Source organism: Toxotes jaculatrix, chromosome 15 (genome assembly GCF_017976425.1).
Source record: "Toxotes jaculatrix isolate fToxJac2 chromosome 15, fToxJac2.pri, whole genome shotgun sequence".
Taxonomy (NCBI): Eukaryota; Metazoa; Chordata; class Actinopteri; family Toxotidae; genus Toxotes; species Toxotes jaculatrix.
Window position 1 is genome coordinate 6,957,339 of NC_054408.1, and position 18,983 is coordinate 6,976,321.

At 40.6% G+C, this 18,983-nt stretch overlaps 1 protein-coding gene across 1 annotated transcript; it reads right to left on the bottom strand.

Annotated features, from left to right (window-relative positions):
• Positions 1-15,041: 15,041 nt before the first annotated feature.
• Positions 15,042-18,327, bottom strand: zic2a (zic family member 2 (odd-paired homolog, Drosophila), a). The gene is made up of 3 exons (XM_041057393.1): positions 17,355-18,327; positions 16,016-16,179; positions 15,042-15,812 (listed from the first exon to the last, which is right to left on the bottom strand). The coding sequence occupies exons 1-3, from the start codon at positions 18,325-18,327 to the stop codon at positions 15,618-15,620; spliced, it is 1,332 nt and encodes a 443-aa protein (XP_040913327.1). The 3' UTR covers positions 15,042-15,617.
• Between the last annotated feature and the right edge of the window lie 656 nt (positions 18,328-18,983).

Genomic DNA, 18,983 nt, shown 5'->3' on the forward strand with positions numbered 1-18,983 from the left:
GATGGCCAGTATTTTATCAATCCCTGCCAAAAAAGTTCCATGGCAGTTTAATATCAACACTGCTGACAATACACAGATAAACCCTTTTCAAACATGCACCTATTTATGTCAGACTGATCACAGTTTAACATGTCGGTCACCTGTCTGAATAAGGGTCCTGGTCATTTTCAAGTAAAAATCAAGGCAGCAATTTCACTATTGGACCAAGCAACATTTCCGTATCACTTTCCACACTGAGCAAATCTGAAATTACCACTGTCAGATTAACATAGCCTCTTGTTCAATGCTTGATCTCTGCAGAAATCATATACACAGAAAATGTGTTTTGCAGGAAATGTAATTGCTGGCTGGTTGTTGTTCAGAAGCAATGCAGTATTTTGAATGAATGAAGTGCATGGAATGGATGTTAGCTAGGGAAAGTGCACAGCTGTCACACCAGACACCAGGGTTCACATCCAAAGTCTTGTCTGTGGTTAAGAGTAGGCTAAAAAAAAAAAACTTTGGTTAGGGAAAGACTGTGGTTTTGGTTAAATGTGAATAAACATGTTGTGTCTGCGGGACACAGGACTGAGAACTTTTTTCTATACTAAGCCAGACCCCAATCTTTCCTGAACCTTAACCAAGTGTAGCGATTGCCTAAACATAACCGTATAACAGTAATAATGCTATAGTCACTACAAATTTGACATTGTACAACAAAAGCAGATATTTTGGTAGAAAATAAATACGTTTCTGTGAACATTTTACAGATATGTGCAATTGATACAAAGCTTCAAGAAGATTCACTGCGAGTAGAGGGGGCAAGTGCCCCTCAACCTCACAATGGTCATTGACCAAGGCCTCAACAGCAAAACAAGTTTTAAAATTCATCAGTGATGCAGTTTGTAAAAACTGAGAAGAGTCTTCCTCCTTCCTATCGAAACATTTTTAACTCCCCGCTGTTCTCTCTCTCTGCTCCCTGCTTCCCCTCATGCACTAGGTGCCAAAACTTGTTCAAGCATGCAACTCTTTCCGTAAATGTGCTGTCATGTCTGAATAAAGCCTAAGGAAAAGTCACCCATGTCTGAATGACAAAAAGCCATCACTTTAACAGGTGGATGGTGCCAGCAATGTTAACGTATTCCGTGTCTGAAGAGGGCTACGCTGACATTGACGCGCTACTTGGCAAGAACTTTGTTTCACCACAGTTCATGATCTGAACTTCTGAGCAGAAAAAGAACAGCTTTTAAGTGAAAAGCAAAAGATCTCTTGAACTCACTCATTTTCACTCACTTAACCACCTTGCTCCACATTAAGCATTCTGGTTGCTGTTACCTGTTTGAAAATTACTGTCATGACTTATTACCTATTTGATGTTTTTTTTTTTTTTTTTTCCATGGAATTTAATTTGGTGTAAGCATGAACACGTGTGAACTGAACTGAACAGCGGGACCACACAGATGTGCAACACAGTCTAGAGAGGAGGAGGACCGTATGATATCACATATGTCACAAAAGATGCTAACACGAGAATAAAAAAAACTCTTGTCGCTGATAAGTGTGAAAGCAATGTGTTTTACTACATCTAGAAAGAACTAGGGGAGCCTTTTAATGGTTACACACTCATCTCCTCTCCACACTAATCTCAACTGCTGTTTCCTCCCAATTAACAGAGTTTGTGGTGCAGAGGAGGCCTCTTGACATTTACTCCACACATGGATCAACTTAGTTCTCCAAGAAACTTGGCTGCTTTTCCATGGAGTCTAACAAACACCCCTGCAAGTATATCTAATGTGCCTGAAAGTGTCTGTTGGTCATCTTAGCTCCTCCTGGCTGCTAACATTGTTTATACATGCAGATTGAAGAAGCAACATTCAAATGCTGCTCTGTGCTGGCACCCTGGGCCGAATGGTATAATTAAATGAATTGACTAAAAGGGATGCGATAAATATCCCAACACAGTGTCAGGTCAGTCTTGCTCACAAATTAAAGCCAGAGGCCAAAGAAGGCAAACATGAGTTTATCTGAAGTGGGGAGGCAGAGGAATTCATTCAGGACTTGGCCTATGTTTCATTAATGATAGTCTATTCTTGTATGGTATGGAATAACTTGATTTGATTTGTTTGTCAGACAACAACATGCCTCCTGTGTCTTTGTTCCAATTTAAGCTCAAAATATGCATCTGCTATGTTTCACAATGTTCTTGACATAAAATATCTTTTTCAGAGTAATTTACACATGAATGTATTTATTCAACCGCAATATGTGTGGTTAAATAAGATGAAACATGTAACCAATGTTCTGTAGTCTCTCTTTTCTCACATGCCAAGCTTTACATAAACAAACATAAACACAACTATTATAATTTACAAAAGAAGCAACACCTGCATACTCAGCATACTCCACTGCATATGCACACAAACACAAACAAATATACCTGAGGAGCATGTGGTGGTAAAACTGGAAGCTAATTAAGTGACAGACAACAACACACAGGGGAGGCATATTCTGGGAATCCTATCACCAACTGCACCAGAACAGCAGCGGCATATAGTATAGGAGCTTTATAAGCCACTTCTTGTCAACTTGTCTTTTCACCAAGTGCTATAATGTTAAAAAAAAAAAAAAAGTACTTCTTCATTAACTCCATATTTACTTTGGATAAGGCACTAAAACATGAAGTTGTCCTTGTAGATACAGATAAGGAAGCAATACAACAGGCAGTCTTGGCTAAAATGATCTGTGTAAAATATGATGGTTATTTACTATCCCTCAGTTAATCATCAATCTGTGCAGCCAGCTGTCTTTGTAAGTGGTGTCAGGAAGACTACTTTTTTAAATACTTACTGTACCCACAAATGTAACTTCATTTTTCAGAAATAAGCGTTATTTCTCAATAAGCCTAAACAGGAGGGTGAATGTAATGAGGATGTGTTGTTAATATACATATTCGGCAAGTCACAGACATTGTGACAGTGAACAAATCAGTAGAATGTTCACAGATAATGTATTTGTTTATCTCCAGCAAATATGCTGCAATTTAGTAGTATATGAATGTGATGTCTAGGAGGCAGGGTTGGACTAAGCATCTACAGCCTTTCTGGTGGTCCTAGTCATGCTTAAAATGACTATTAACACGTTGATGTTTAGCTGTCATCTTAGGCCCAGTTTAAACCTTGCATCAACATGCGTATTGAGTGATCCGATCACAAGTGGACAGCTCTAAGCACGTCAGTTGACACCCGACATTAGAATACGTCTCCACATCTCCAGTGACCACTTGTGATTGGAGCTCACTTTCCCTCTCTATATGCTGATAAACATGTACATCACATCATAAGCAACCCAGGCCCAGGCTGAATGTGGTCTGAGTGATCAGATCTCAAATGTGTCCTCAGTGCATCTTGGGTACATTCACGTCGGTACTTTCAGTGTACACTTGTGATTGGATCACCTGAGTTAGAATTAGCTTGCTTTAGTATATATTATTGATATTTACATTTTATAATTTAAATAAACATTCAATGAAAATATAATATAGAAATGATTTGAAATAAATTCCTCACTGACCCCTTTTGACATCAGTGCAAGATAAAAATGCCACCCAGTGGCTATTGATAAGTATGCTAGTAGCATAAGCATACTTATCAATGCCAGTAGCATAGAAAAGTAGGCTACAGTTGAGAGGGACAAAGACAGAAACATGAAGCAAATTCTAATGTGACAAAAACAAACTGGCTTCCACACTAATTCTTTGCTATCTGAAGAGTTCCTAAATTCAATTCAGCCTAATTAATTCACTTCATTAAATCAAATGTGGTAAAGTCAATACGAAGGGATTCGCATGAAAAATGTGATTAGCTTTCAGATGGTACCTCGATCCCTGATACCATGCCAAGTACAGACTTCAACCTCACAGTAGCTATAGCTGGATAAAATGACCCAAAAGTGCAGTATGTTCTGGAGTCTGATTGATAATGACCCCTTCTCTACTCTAATGCCCCATGCCCTACAAGAAAATACATTTGCACGTGGGCTCCATGATGCCTTTGTATTGTGATGTAAATACTCTTTTGCATAGACATGAATCTAAATCCAACAACAAGTAAATTGTCCAATTCCAGTGCTCTTACAGTTTTGCATAGCTCGTGATTCTGAAAGCATCTGCATTAGAAATGCTTTGGCGTGCTCAGGTTAGGAAACACTTGAAGCACTTCTGGGTTACTGTCTATTGTTTAAGTCACGCAAGTCCCTATGTTCAACCTGGCCCTATAGTTCAATAGAAAGGTGTAGAAATGTGACCTGCAATTGCGCATCTCCTTCCTAGACTTGTGAACCCCCATACTGTAAGTGTCCCATTAACAGTTCCTCTAGGAGATGGGCGAGATTGACTCTCAAAAGGTTTCCTTTGTGTTTTTAATGTATGGCACCATTGTAAGCTTAGCTAGAAGGCAGCAAGGCAATCAAAACAATCAGCCATTCACATGAAATTAGGAAGTAGAAGAAAAAGCTTTGATAAAAGAAGCAAATGCATCACCCTTATCACAATCAAAACCAGAAATTCAATCAGACAGCGTATGAAAAATAATGAAACCATTTTAAGCATGCACAGGTCTGACCAGAAGGTTGTTGTTTATAACGTTAAACTGAAGAGACTCAGAACAACTCTATTGTGCGTTAGGCATGCCTCTTATTGGTGAACAGAGCCCCTGCATGTCAAGCAGAGGTGGGGCACTGTCCCTAGAGTCCACTATCACAGCAGGTTAACCTGGCACTGCTTTTCTAAGGACTGATTGCCAGGCCCCCTGCAGCTCGAGGTAAACCGACAATTTTCCATCAGCAGGGAACGTGGCTTTATTAGTAAAAGTAGGGGGGATGGTGGGAGGTAAGAGAAAAAAGTGAAATCAAGTTCACACTGTAGTTGTAGTTGTTATGTAGGAGGGCAACAAAGTGTGATGACAAACCTCAATCCTAAAATTGATTATTATATCAGTGTCAAATGTGAACTGACAGGTGGTTAAGTAATTTCCAGTTTATAATCAATAATGAATAAATTTATACAACCTTTAAATAAGAAAATAAAACATAATTAATAACACGGCACCCACGCCAACACATTCACTGTGATTTTTGGAGAAATTTTACACATAAGCTCTGAGGTATCTTTCAGAGAAGTCAGATAAAACTGTAAAAGACAAGTCTGTATCTAAAGACTTACTTTAATGTGACGCAGGATCTCATCATGCACAGACTTTCTGACGGGAGGGAAAACATTCACCTGAATAAAACCTGCAGCCCTTGTATCAGAGATGAGACAGACTCTGTAACAGCAAATCAATATGATCCCCAGGCTGCATGTGAATTTAGAAGGGCTAACTCCACCAAAGATATTATATTTCTGAACAAAACACAAGTAAATCTACAAAAAAAAAAAAAAAAAAAACAGACTGTGAAGCTACCTGGCTACAAAAAAAGCAGAACTTAGAGGGCAAACAAGCAGTGCCTTATGGTTTTCAAGGTCTCCATTTGTTTTTCCGTGTTCTACTGTCAGGTGCAGAGAGAGGAGAGAGCAGTGGAGAGAATGGTGAGCCATAGAGGGTTAAAAGGCCGTGGCTGGGATTATAGCACAAGTAAGGACCCCATACTGTGGCTTGACATGCCTACCAGCTTACAGTGCATTTTTCTCTGACAATGCAGGGTCACACACAGTCAGAAAGCATGAAATGTTTTCACACACATGTTGAAAGACAAGTGAAATGCTCAATGTTAAAGAGCCTCCCTCACCAAAGGTTATCTGATAGTAATATGCTTTTTAATAACAAAGTCATGTTACAAAGTCAAAATCAAATTGTGGAAAAGGCATTTTTATTCACTACGCGCTTGTGACGTTTGACCTTAAATGACAGTATAACATGCTTACCTATTTTCTGGAACGTTTGTAGTTCCGTGTGTATGACATCCTTCACGTCAGTTTAAGAAAAACAGTGATAGTCATGTACCATTCACTAACCACTCCTCAGTGCCTTTAAAATTATTCTGCAAGAAAACCTATATGTACATAGACCATTACTCTCCCCTCGCTGTTAATGAGAGGCCACTGTGCATGAGGACATAGTGAGGGCCGGGTGGTAGTTACTGATCAGCATGGGAGCTATCTAATCCTGCCACTGATGAACTCATCTGTCTGTCTGTCCACTCCACCCTCAGACATGTGCTAACATGCCATAATCGTCATAATTCTACTCTTGCCCTGTGCTCTGCCACCTAGTCACCTGATTAGGGTCTAAGTCCCAAAGGTATCAGTGTTAAAGCTTTAGTAATTCCACCCTTAGCTTCACACCACCCTGTCTATAGCTTTTCCATTAAATATGTCATATCTTAGGCGCTGTTAAATGCACGCGTGCAAGGCATGTGTGAAAGCACAAGGAGGGGAGAGGGGTTGTTATTCTCAGTGAAACTCTTTGTGCATCTGACAAAAACAAGGATGCTTCTCAGTGTGTCATCTACAGTGCTCCCTGATGCAGCATAGGATTGTCTTTTATCAACAGCCAGCACTGACACTTTCCAAATATTTAACACTTGGGGGAATTTCTCATTCAATCTGAGTGCGTTTAAACTGCAAACTGTTTACCCTTAAAAAAAAAAAAAAAAAAAAGCCCCCCCCTCCAAATCTTATGTTTTTGTTTTTTTTTCCACCAGCCGTGAAAATATCTGTCATAAATGCCACTCTTTTCATGTAATTCCCCATCCTCCTGCTTCAGTGTAAGCTGCTGTCAACAGTGTGTCTGATTTATTTCTCATGTGTTGGTGGGACAGGGGCTCCCGCATGGCACTCCTGGACCAAGAAGGAGGAAGTTCCAGAGGGGCAGGCAAAGCCTCAGTTCCCCCAGCTCGGGAGACGCTAGGTGGGAAGTAAACTTAGCAAATACTCCGGAAACAGGGCACCGTACACCCATCACCTCCTTTGCAGGTGAGGGGAGAAAAACAGAAGACAGGAGGGGATGTCAGTTTGCAGCGAAGCGCTGAAAAGAGCAGCACGTGAGGCATTTCTTGGAATCATGTTTATATTCATGTTCTGCAAGACAAATGTGGATTCTTCAAAAATATATGCGCAAACCTGACATTGAGAAGAGTAAAAGCACACTGACAAACATGTGGTGCCCTGACACTTTTTACACTTCTTATCACTTCTGCACAAACATGCAGGCAGACACAGCACAACACACACCACTATCCATCAGTATGATGCCATTCATTTTTTTGGCCCATTGGCCCTTTCTCTCGGAACATTTACTAGGTTTGAAAACTAAACTGAGAATCACAACTTATACTGTTACTGAAGTTACTTGCTTAAACTCACTTCCTAACAACATCTTCCTAAAGACAAAGGAGTACATGAAAAATATTACTTGTTACATTACATTTTTAAAAGTCCTCTAAGAAAAAATGAAAGAATAAGACAACTTTTATCAACCTGACCCTGTTTACCCCTTAGGGTCCAGAGGTGGTCGACCAACTTTGGTTGGTTTTACATCTCAGGACCAAATGACGGGGATTCAATTGGAGGTGGGTGAAGGAAAAGTAACAGCTCTGCATAAGAATATGCAATCAGTTGCAGGAGTAGAGAAATTCAACAAAATGCTTTCATGCGTTCTCATTTGTAATGTAACCTGCTGCACTTTGTTGTGATATACGTTTAAAGAAATGCATGTTGAAAGCATTAAAACTAAGAGAACAAAACCTACAAACTACAAACAAAACTACAAACAGTACATTTATCCCCTAGTATAGTTATACAAGGATACTATCTTGCAGACCGTTACACTGTGTATTACACAGTCACAATCTGTTAGATTGCTGGCAAATAAATCAATCCTGTCAATGAGAAATGTACAAAAACACCCAGAATGTAACAGGACCAGAGTAGACTGGGCATTGACATGTCAAGTGCTAACTGACTGCCTGTCAATACACTCACTGACCAGAAAGGTCTCTTACTGTCAAGGGACTGTGAGGTATAAGGGAAAGAGGGGGGAAAAAAGTGGAAGTGAAAGTCAATCAAATTAGCTCCTTCCAACCCACTAAACTCAAGAACTGGAGGTAAGCAACCAGAGCCTCTTCTGAGAGAACTGACAATGTCTGTGGGGTGCAAACTGAGCGGCACCCTGCAGAGAAAGGCTAGCACTGATAAACCTTGAGGAATTGCCTAAGTTCTTTAGATTTATAAATAGAATACAATAAAATAGAATAGAATATTTAGGAAAATATATTTTAAAAAATACAATCGATAGCACATATCAGTCTAGTGGCCAAATGCTGGTTTTGATTGAAATGCTGAAAAATAAAACTGCTGATTTGCATGTGACAAAGCCAACACCAGTGTGTTATTTGTTTGTCTCCTCTGGTGAATGGAACCCTCTGGAGAGAAGCAGACAGTGAAAATGCTGTTAAGATCAGAGTGATAATGACTTAGTGAATAAGAGTCTGCATCATGGGGACTGCAACTGGTTTGATCCCTGTCCTCTTTCATTTCTGTCTCATTAGATAAACCTGACAGCCTTTTACCACCGATGTGTTTTAAGACATTAAACATTCAACACAGTCATGTCACAACACATCATAAATTAAATCATCTCAAAGTGAAGGGGAATTTACCAAAAAAAAAAACCTCTTCACTGTTTCCTTTGGATTAAGCTCATGTCAAGGGTTGTCTTGTAAGATTTGAGAAGAAAAACACACACACACACACAAAATACCTGAAAAGAAGAGAAAGCAGAGCAGGCGACAGATGGGAGGCTAGTGTGTGTGTGTTGGCGGGGGAGTAGTAGGGGGCATATTCAACTCATTCCTGTGTCATGTCATATAAATCTGTTTGAATATGAGCTATGACTTTTGTTCGTATTCTGATCACTCTTGAATCGAACATGAGTGACAGCGGCAAGGGGCTCGAACACAGCGCCAGGTTCACTGCCATGAGTTGTTTTCCAACAAAAAAACTGGTCCCTCAGAAACATTTCTAATGTGTCACAATGAATGTTCAGAAAGAATGATCAACAAAACGAGCTGATTTATAATCACTCACAGATTACATGTCAAACATCTTCATACATTTTTAGCGATGACCTGTTTGTTGTTGTTGTCAGTAAAAGCAAATCAAATGCTGCAACTTGGGCAATAAAAATCACAACTTTGCTAATTTTATGAGCTATGTGTGCTGTCTTTTTAAACAAACACAGTCCATAGATGATCAAGTTAGGCTGGTGACCATGATCATATTTTCACACAACACAGAATGAGCCAATTTGGTGTCAAAACAAAGAACCTGCACTCACACGCTGACTCATACTTTTGTTTCAGTCTTTTCTTGCTTTGAAACTTTGCTTTTTCTACTTGAAACACTAGAAACAATTATGCAATCAAAACTTTGATATATCAAATATATTTTTATGATCTTGTTAGTCTTTTAGTGGAATTTCTAATTGTCCTCTGATGGTGAAATAATGGATTTGGAGCTAAAGCTGCTCTTTGTAATTTATTTTTCACTGACTGTCCACTTTAAACTGTGTTAGTTTGGTCCATGTTGATAAATGTGACCATGAGCTGGGCCTGACAGTGGTCTTGTTTCAGCTTCATCTGAGGTGGTCTTAATGAGGAAGAACGCATGGCAGACTTTTCCATTATGAGCTTAAAATATGAAATGCAAAATGGCCACAAGGTATGTTCCATTACTTGCCGGCGTTCCCATAAAACAGAAAACACACACCACCCAGTCACCTTTCTACACAGTGTCCCCCAGGGCACAGCTCTGGTCTGTTTGAAGATCAAAGGAGCTGAGGTAAAACAGCATGTTTACAGGTGTTGGGAAATTGAAAATTTCCTTGGCCGAGTGTGGTTTTGAATGGAAAAGGAAGTCTACAATCATATGTGTGTGTTGGTGCCTGTGTGAGGGGGAGTCATGACAGTCTGTTTTCTTATATGAGTTTTTAAAAAAAAAAAATTCACCATCTGATCTCTTGTGTCAACCTGTTACATATTCCACATCCACTATGTATAAACCAAAGATGTGAATAAACTGTGAACACATAAAAAAAAGTGTGGGGGTGGTGGGGAGGGGTGGATATTAGCCACTGTGTGCCTTGGTTTTGTATTCTGCTTGCAGATAATTGGCCTTTGATGGTACAGCTGCTCCTGCCTCGGCTGCAGCAGAAAAGAGTTACCTGAAAACGCTTCATATTAACAGCACATTACCCCTTGTGGCAAATAAACAGAACTGGCAAGGTGTTGTGTGGGAGCCATATTGAGAACCTCACTGCAAAGGCAACAGCAGGGGAGAATGCTGAGTTTGTTAGGGATTAGTTGAATTCTAACACTTTTTGGGGGGAGACCACAACAATAAGAACACCTCAGTTAAGCTCAAGTATGTCATTTACTCTGTACCTCTCCACTTTGTGTTTCTCTGTGTGCATGAGAGGACCAGTCATGCCAAGCGTTCTGCATGAAAGGGAGAGTGTTTAGCTTTTGAGGCTATTTGTGCTTCTGACTCTGTAGTGTTTGTGTCCGATGGGAGGTGCCTGCGCCAGCTTCCTTAAAGGAGTAGGGGGTTTTGTTTGTTTCTCCGCCGTGCCAGGAGAAGTGACAGCCATTCCGGCTCTTTCACAGAAACACATTCATCTGTGTGAGAAAGGCGGCCGCTGAACTCAGATGAAAGGCCATGGGGGCTGCGTTGCACAGGAAGGCAGACTGTACATCGACTTCAGTACAAACACAACATAAGCCATGTCACAGACAGACAGACAGACAGAGGGAGAGAGATTCTGAAAGAGATAAGGGAGGACAGAAAGAAAGAAAGAAAGAAAGAAAGAAAGCAAAGAGTTAGAATTAGTTTGAGAATATGTATATTTTGCACTTAATAATATGGGCAACACTGGTCTGCATAAAGGACTGACCTCTCTATTAAGGGACACCATGAGGGACCACCATGAAAGGTCTATGGTAGTCTAAAGTAGTTATTTTTATATCATGGCATGCATGAACAAGTGGCATAAGCATTACATTCAAATATTTCTGTCGACTTTAATTCTAATCAGACCATAAAAAATTTTCTTTGAAAATTGTATTGCCAATACATGAATAAATTAATCTGCATTGTGCCTACAACAATTTAGGTTTTTTTTTTTTTTTTTTGGGAGGGGGGCGGGTGTGGGGGAAGCAGGCCCGCTGTTTGAAGTGTCACTTGTGTAACTATAAATAACATAAGCGCGTTCAGAAGAACAAGGCAAACGTTTACATTTAATTATTCCAATATTATTATTATTATTTATTTATTTAGTAAATTTGTTGTTGACTCGGAAAGATTTTTTTGTCTATTATAGACTTGCATTCGCTTAAAATAGGGGACAAAATGATTATAATAACCACAGCGCACTGCTGTTATGATGCAATGGGACCGGTTGGTCATTTATTTATTTATTTATTTGTTAATTGATTTAAAGTATTTTTTTTTATTTTACACAACTCTCTGTTGATCTATTAAAGCTGTTGGTCATTTACAAGACCAGAGAGCCGGGTATATAATCCTTAAATGCCGGAAATTATTATGACCTTCATACTTTGCATTATGAGGCTTCATATCTTAAAGAAAATCAAGTCAATTGTACTTGACTTGATGTGGCCGTCCAATCAGGAAAAGGTAAAATGGGTGTTGGTCTTTCAATGGGTTTTATTGATAAGAAAAAAAAAAAAGCTTCCCTTTAATGTGTTTAACAAATACGTGGACAAAATATATATATACGCTGCTATATTTTATGAATTACATTGTGAAAAACTAAGACCAATAATCGAGGCTCTTCAGGTGCTTCAGCTTTATTTTTCCAACTCTTACGTTGAAATGTGGGATATTAATGCTACAAAAAACAAAAAAAACAAAACAGTTTATTTCAATAACACATCATCACAGATTTCTTTTCGTTACGAGCAAAAAAAGAAAAAAAATCAAGTAGTTAACGGTGTCCAATTAGTGTAGATTTTGTGTGTGAGTGATAGAGAAAGAGAGAGAGAGAGAGAGAGAGAGAGAGAGAGAGAGAGAGAGAGCGTGAGTATGCCAAAGCAGCAGATAAATTCACCTGAAGTGACTGACAGGTCTGATATGTTGTTGTGGTTGCACACCAACAAGTACAGCCTAGGACACGCAAACACTCAGGCGCGCGCTGTAGGGCATCACTTGAACGCACTGACTTGATTTCATTCCCTGGAGGCCTGCAATCATAACCGCTCCTCGCTTCACCCTCTCACTCAAACTTTAACCTAACCCCAATTAACACAGAAACCGTTTCAGCTCACATGGTGAACTGCAACTGCAGTGAAGCTAAATTTAAACAATGTTGTCCCAAATATCGACATGTTGCCCCTGTCAACTGGTGTTGATCATAAATGTGTCCCCAAATACGGCCTATGGCAGCCCACCCTGCTGTCTCTGTCACACACACACACACACACACACACACACACACACACACACACACACACACACACACACCAACGGGTGCGTAACATTCATCCTCACTGACGTAGAGGTAAATAACGTTGTCTGCAATGACACATCCACTGGGTAATTCAAGTAAATATTTGTCATTCAAGCCTTGCTGCAAGAAGTTGTTGTTAGACGTAGCCTACGTGAATTCAGGTACAAGCAAAAACAACAAAATAGTTTTTACTTGAAAATGAATTGAATCAACCGGCTGAAGAGATTAGATGTTAGACAAAAAGTGACAAAGATCTGGCAAGTCAAAAGTGGACTGTGCAAAAAGAGGCCCTGACTCCATAGGTACCAGTCTGAACACGACATAAATTAAACATCAACCTCAAATGGGCGTCCAATTATTTTTTCCGCAAATAAAAATGTGGACAGGCAGGTTTCAAAGATTTTCTTCTGAACTTTGACCTGAGTTCAAAGATAACACCTAAAAACAAACAAAAAAACAACAACAAAAAAACCCCCCAAAACACCGCCAATAAACTACAGGCCCAGTGAAACAGGTTGAGTTCTGTGTTCTTACAGCACTGTATCTTTACAGTACAGTCAACAATGTACAACGAGCTGTGAGAAGAAAAAAGAGCGCTTCCTTCTCCGCGGATCAATATCAGCGCAGCAGGAGCCGAACAGGAACCGGCATCGACACACTGTGTGGAGCTGACCTTTCCCACTTCCCACAGGTCATACCTTCCTCCGCCGGAGAGGTCACCGGGCCAGCCACTGAAGGGGCCATTAGGAGGTGATTTCAAGTGCTAAATAAGCTGCATATAAACCAATATTTTTTTTCGCATCGACTTCTGGGACAGAGATAAACTCGTCTCAGCAAAAAACTCTTTTTTCCTTTGCCAAAAAAAGAGTTTACCCTCTTTTAATTGGCTGATGATGTAAATATGTGAAGTTTACCACGGGAGAGGAGATCAACAAAACTCAAGTATTTTTAAGGAGAGAGGGAAAAAAACATAATTTTAGTGGATTCTGACTGGTTTTAATTGTTCTCACTGCCTGGTTGTAATCAGCATCGCTTCGTTGGAGATCCTACCAGCTTTTTATTTACTTCATAATTCTGTGAGCCAAGTAATGTGAGCAGCATGTACAACAGGAGACAGCAGCTCCATAAGACGGACAGAGAGCCACTTGCTGCTGCAGCGGAGAGTCGGCCTGCAGCGATATCCCTCATCACTAACAAGTCCCCACTACGTGTTTGCTATGTTTCTGAACATCCATGAAGCATGACTCATAGAACAATAATGACAGCAACTTATTCACAGAGAAGCATGCGCAGTTAGGAGAGGTCGGAGTCTCACAAAACAACAAACAACCAGCTGACAAACATTTAAGTTATTTTTTCTCTACCTTATTTAATACATCTAAAAGGCTGCAGCCTTAATTCAGGCCCACTCGGACTGTGATGTTTAGTCTTCAAAGAGCCTCAGATCTGTAAGTGCTATAAAAGTTCACTGACAGTAATCCACGCCATTATCTTTTACTCACAGCACCACGAAACGCCAAAGTAAAACAAACACATCTGAAGCGTTATTCAAACCACCTAAATTAATAGCAGGACTACGGGAACATATGGCCATCTCCCATAACAGGATACAACCAGAGCACGAAGAAACTCTCATAGACCACAGGACTGAGCCAAGTCAAGTTCAAGATCACGGCTGTTTCTGCACCCACTCCTGTGCAGTAAAGTGTCCAGCTCGAGGGGAGGGGTTACATTTACGGGCAGTGTTTTCAAATAAACTCAGTAACTGATCTGGGAAAATATAAAGTGACAAGATATGATTTATGGAAGGGAAAACCTGTTTGCTGTTTTCCCTTTATGAACATACCGGTATGCGCACAAGCACTGAGTGTGCTGAGTGTGCAAAGTGAAAATGCCTAGTTTGCTTGGGTTTATTCATTCAGATTTCAAAATAAATGAATGAATAAAACCAAACAGCAGATTATGACTGCTAAGAATTTAAGTCCTTCTTATGGTTTATTTTTTAATAAACTTCTGACTGTGTGCACACAGGTCAAATAAATTCACAACCCTCTTGTCTACTTCCAGCACCACAACAGCCACATTGTTAAGGGCCTGTAAACATGCTTTGCAAAGCTTGAGGTAAAACACCACAATGTTCTGAAGGCTAAGGAGAATAATTATGAGCATTTAGATCAAGAGTTGACGACTATGTTATAAAGTTTGAGATGTAATAATTTTTTCCTGAGAGTATTGGACTAATTTCAAAACAAACTAAATTCTACTAAAGTCTACCGGCAACAAAAAGCAAAGAAAATATTTAGCACTTGCAACACCTTTTATTATATTTGTATGCAGTAAAATTCTTATCACAATAAGGAAGAAAACACCTCTTAAAACTTTGAACAAAAGCACGTAACGAAACAACTGCCCATGTTTAGCTCGTAATTGTACATATTTATAGTAAAGAAACATTCTTTATAAATACTGTTTCATCTGTAGCAAGTAAATACCATAATTTAATTACAAATGGATAAATATGGCAGTTGATATTTACAAAAGGATGGGTGTAGTTACAGAAAATCGAACGGCACAACGTTTATTTTCCTCACAATCTTCCAGATAGTATTTCACAATTCAAACTTGCAAAGCACAAAACATCACAAGTTAAGCCCAGCAAACTAAAATATACATTCACAAGCATAATATTGTGGTCTGTTTGAGTTAAATGTTAACTTTGGCACTCTTTCCAGTTTATAGGTGTTTAGTATAGTACAATCAATTTGCCTTAAGATCACAATATTCAACATTATAGTACAATTTTAGCGTAATATGTGCACTAAAAGTCCAGTTAGAGAAATAGCTACCATTGAAGGAACATCTATACACCAAAGACTGACAAACTATCACAACCAATGGGAAAGTGGGCTTTTAGTAATTATTTACAATATGAAATACACCTCGACTATTATACATATTTTCCTCTGTTGGTAATCGTCATCTTCCCTGGTGAATCAAAAATAGCAAAATAAAAAATAAACAAATGTTTGTGTGCCTCTTGTGTGCACGTGTCCCAATCTCCTGCTGGATGTTCCAGTGCTGTGAAATGAGTGTGTGTTGCTTCATTTCATCTTAGTCCTAAACATACCATTCACTGAAATTGGAGGATAGGCCACTGTGACTGGTGGTGTTGTGGACAGCTGAGGCTGGGGACAGGGTAGTGTTGCTTTGGGTCTCAGTGGTGGGAGACACCAGACCTGGAGGTGTGGAAGATTCATACCCAGAGCTGGCTGCTGGTGATGAGTCTGAGGCTGATGGAGAGGATTCGTGGACCTGAGGAAAAAAATACAAATTAGTATTTAAAATCTAATATATACTTGTAACAAATATAAAAGCTTGTAAATTTAGATGTGAATCAATTATTTCAAATCCACAACCATTCATATTTGTACTTATGTGTTAATAACAAACATTATGAAGGCCTGTCTCAGACATAGGTATTCAGCACATCATGTTTCCTGACACGAGGTATTTACCTTCATGTGTTTTCTTAGGGAGCTGGGATGTGTATAGGACTTGTCACACATTTTGCAGAGATAAGGCTTGTCCGACGTGTGAACATGCATGTGTTTCTTTCGGTCGCTGCTGTTTGCAAACCTTCTGTCGCAACCTTCAAACTCACACTGGAACGGCTTCTCTCCTGCAGGAAAAACCAAGAAACAAGAAGACACAGTCAGATAAGAAAAGCCTCGGGCCGAGTGTGTAACCAAAGTTGTGCTGAGCATTCAATGCGTAAAATTCAAATGCAAAAGTTGAGTGTAGAGTTGAATGTGTTCCCTAAAATCTCAGCAATCCAAATTTTAAAACAACTCAACCAAATGTGATATTCAAAGTTTGAAGACTAGATTTTTTAAATGAGGTGGGGGGGTTGCTACATCTTATTTAGCCTAAATAATGCGCATAGTGATTTGGAGGGGGTGGGAGAGGGGGACAAGGCCGTCCTCAGTAGGCCCACAGAAGGCGTACCATTTGCTGGGAGACAATAAAAATCTAATTAGCACCTGACCAATTCCATGGCACGGCACCATCATGTATTTCCCAAGAAAATAACTCCAAATGTGAAAGGCTGGTAATGGCCCTGTCTAGCACCTTAGCTCCTGTCAAAGGGGCGCATGAGAAAACAAAAGGCAATCCTCGCACATAAACAGTAGTGCTGGTGCTGCTGCGCTCGGCTAAATCTACACCACCACAATGCACAACTCCTACACCACATCAAGTACAAATCACAATTAACCAGGAATATTTTCTCTATTGCCACAGTGAGAAAAAATCTATATGAAAAGGGAAGCGATGTGAGCCATAAAGCGCAGTATCGTGAGCAGGCTACATTAAACCAACTGATCTGATTTACTATCAGCCGTGCAGCTCTACGATGCACGCAACGCGCTCCCACACTCCCCTTTGACCCATTTTAAAGTTTACCTCCAAACAATAAAACACTGACAGAGTTAAATTGTTTTCTACACGTTTGGAAAATGCTTTACACCAGAAGAACTGAATATGCCCAGTGTAGCCGTGTACTGAGGAAAGGAATTATACCACTATTCTAAACTCATTTCCTTTCCCCTGGATGTGCTCCTAAATCTACTCAATCTGTTTCTACTCTCTTACTATCTACTTTAGCAGCCGAAAATAGCAGCTGATAATCAGATTTTAATTTGTCTTGGAAAGGCACACATCTACAACAGCAAAATAAATACACATGCACCCTTAACAACAACAGTAACGCTTAGTAACACTAACCTAGCTATGTAGATTTATATATATATATATATAAAATCAGAAAAACAGATTTCACTGTGTTGTGATAATTACCTGTATGTGTTCTCTTGTGTATCTTCAAGTTTTCCGACCGTGCGAAGACCTTTCCACAGCCGGGGAAGGGACATGGAAAAGGCTTCTCCCCGGTGTGCACCCGAATGTGGTTAACCAGTTTGTATTTCGCCTTGAACGGTTTGCTCTCCCGGGAGCAATCCTCCCAGAAACAGACGTGGTTGGTCTGCTCCGGTCCACCGACATGCTCTACCGAGACGTGTGTGACCAACTCATGCATGGTGCTAAAAGTTTTGTTGCAACACTTTTTTGGGTTGCTGAGCTGCTCGGGGTCGATCCACTTGCAGATGAGCTCCTGTTTGATGCACTGCTGCCTCATGTAGCGGAAAAAGGCACCGGGGTGGTGATGGGCTGCCATGTTCATCCCCATGTTCATATTCATGGAGCCGTACTGGTTGTGGAGCTGCGCGGCCGAGTACGGGTCGGTCCTCGGGCTGGAAACCTGGTGGTACTGGTCGGAGCGTCCGAAAACTTCTCCGGGTAGGCCGAGCCTCATTTGTCCGTTAAGGACATTCGGGGATCCGTGGGACCCATGTTGGTCGTGGATCCCGGGGAACAGAATGTGGCCCTGAGTGTCTGTGTGGGAGTGATGAAGGGATCCCGCCGTGGGGCCAAAAATAGTATGTTGGCTGCTCGCCGGAGAGGATTCTCCGAAGCCACGACTACGAAAGAGAAAGTCCCTGGTGGAGTTGAAAGGAGAGCTTGCATACGATGTGACATGGGCGGCGTGAGCCCCCAGAGCCGCAGCGGGGTAGCCCGGCGCCTGGGTGGTGAAGGCAGAGCTCTGTCCCGGAGAGAGATCATGGTTCAGCTTAAACGCACCCATGTGTGCGGAGTCTACAAAGCTATTTTGTGCCAAACTCAAGTCTCTCTCCTGCATCTCGCTCGCTGAGTGATGTCTAGCAAATGAGCCCACTCCCAGTCCGGGGAACTGGTGACCAGCATCCAGTAACATTATTTCAGAAAACAAATTTCTTTTTGTTTAAATCAGCGCGGGACTCAGAGTTACAGCGAATAAGTTAAAGAAAAAAAAAAAAAATTAAATGTTAATGCTGGCACGCAACGATTCAACTTCCAACCTTGAAAACACCATATCAGGTGTGATTCAAAACGCTGCTCCGTTCATGAGGGAAAAAAAATTCAGCTTGGCTTATCGAGCACTGAATTTACTTCTAGTTAACTTGGGACTGAAAAATCCAAACGTGACGAAGTGAAGAGTTTCCTCGTGTCCTCTCCTCTTGAATGCGACAGTTGGTTGCGTGAAAATGCACTCGAAGAATTAAATAATTATCTTACTAGGTGTCCTCTGCGTACACAGAGCGAGAGTAGTTGGAGCATCTCAAAAATCGCTGTTCCGATTGGGTTTGTATTTATTTCTCTGGCTTGCCTGTGTTTATCGCGGAGGGTCCCTGTTTCTCCGTGGACTGGCTCTACCTCCTCTTCCGCCCCCTTTAACTGGAGCCCGTTCATTCATTCCTCGCAGCCTCATTGGCCACTGCTCCTCATCAATCCCAGGTGCCCCTCCAATAGCAGGTAGCGCTTTGGCGACTTAATAGTGCAACGCCATTTTCCGCTAATAATTACCGCCTACTTTTAGGAGAACATTTGGGG

What these genes read in the sequence shown, in the direction of transcription:
- zic2a (XM_041057393.1), bottom strand. Translation starts at nt 18,327, where the DNA reads ATGTTACTGGATGCTGGTCACCAGTTCCCCGGACTGGGAGTGGGCTCA. An exon ending in ACACAAGAGAACACATACAG is followed by an intron (nt 16,180 to 17,354) that starts GTAATTATCACA and finishes TTTTTCCTGCAG; the next exon opens with GAGAGAAGCCGTTCCAGTGT. An exon ending in CCCTAAGAAAACACATGAAG is followed by an intron (nt 15,813 to 16,015) that starts GTAAATACCTCG and finishes TTTTTTCCTCAG; the next exon opens with GTCCACGAATCCTCTCCATC.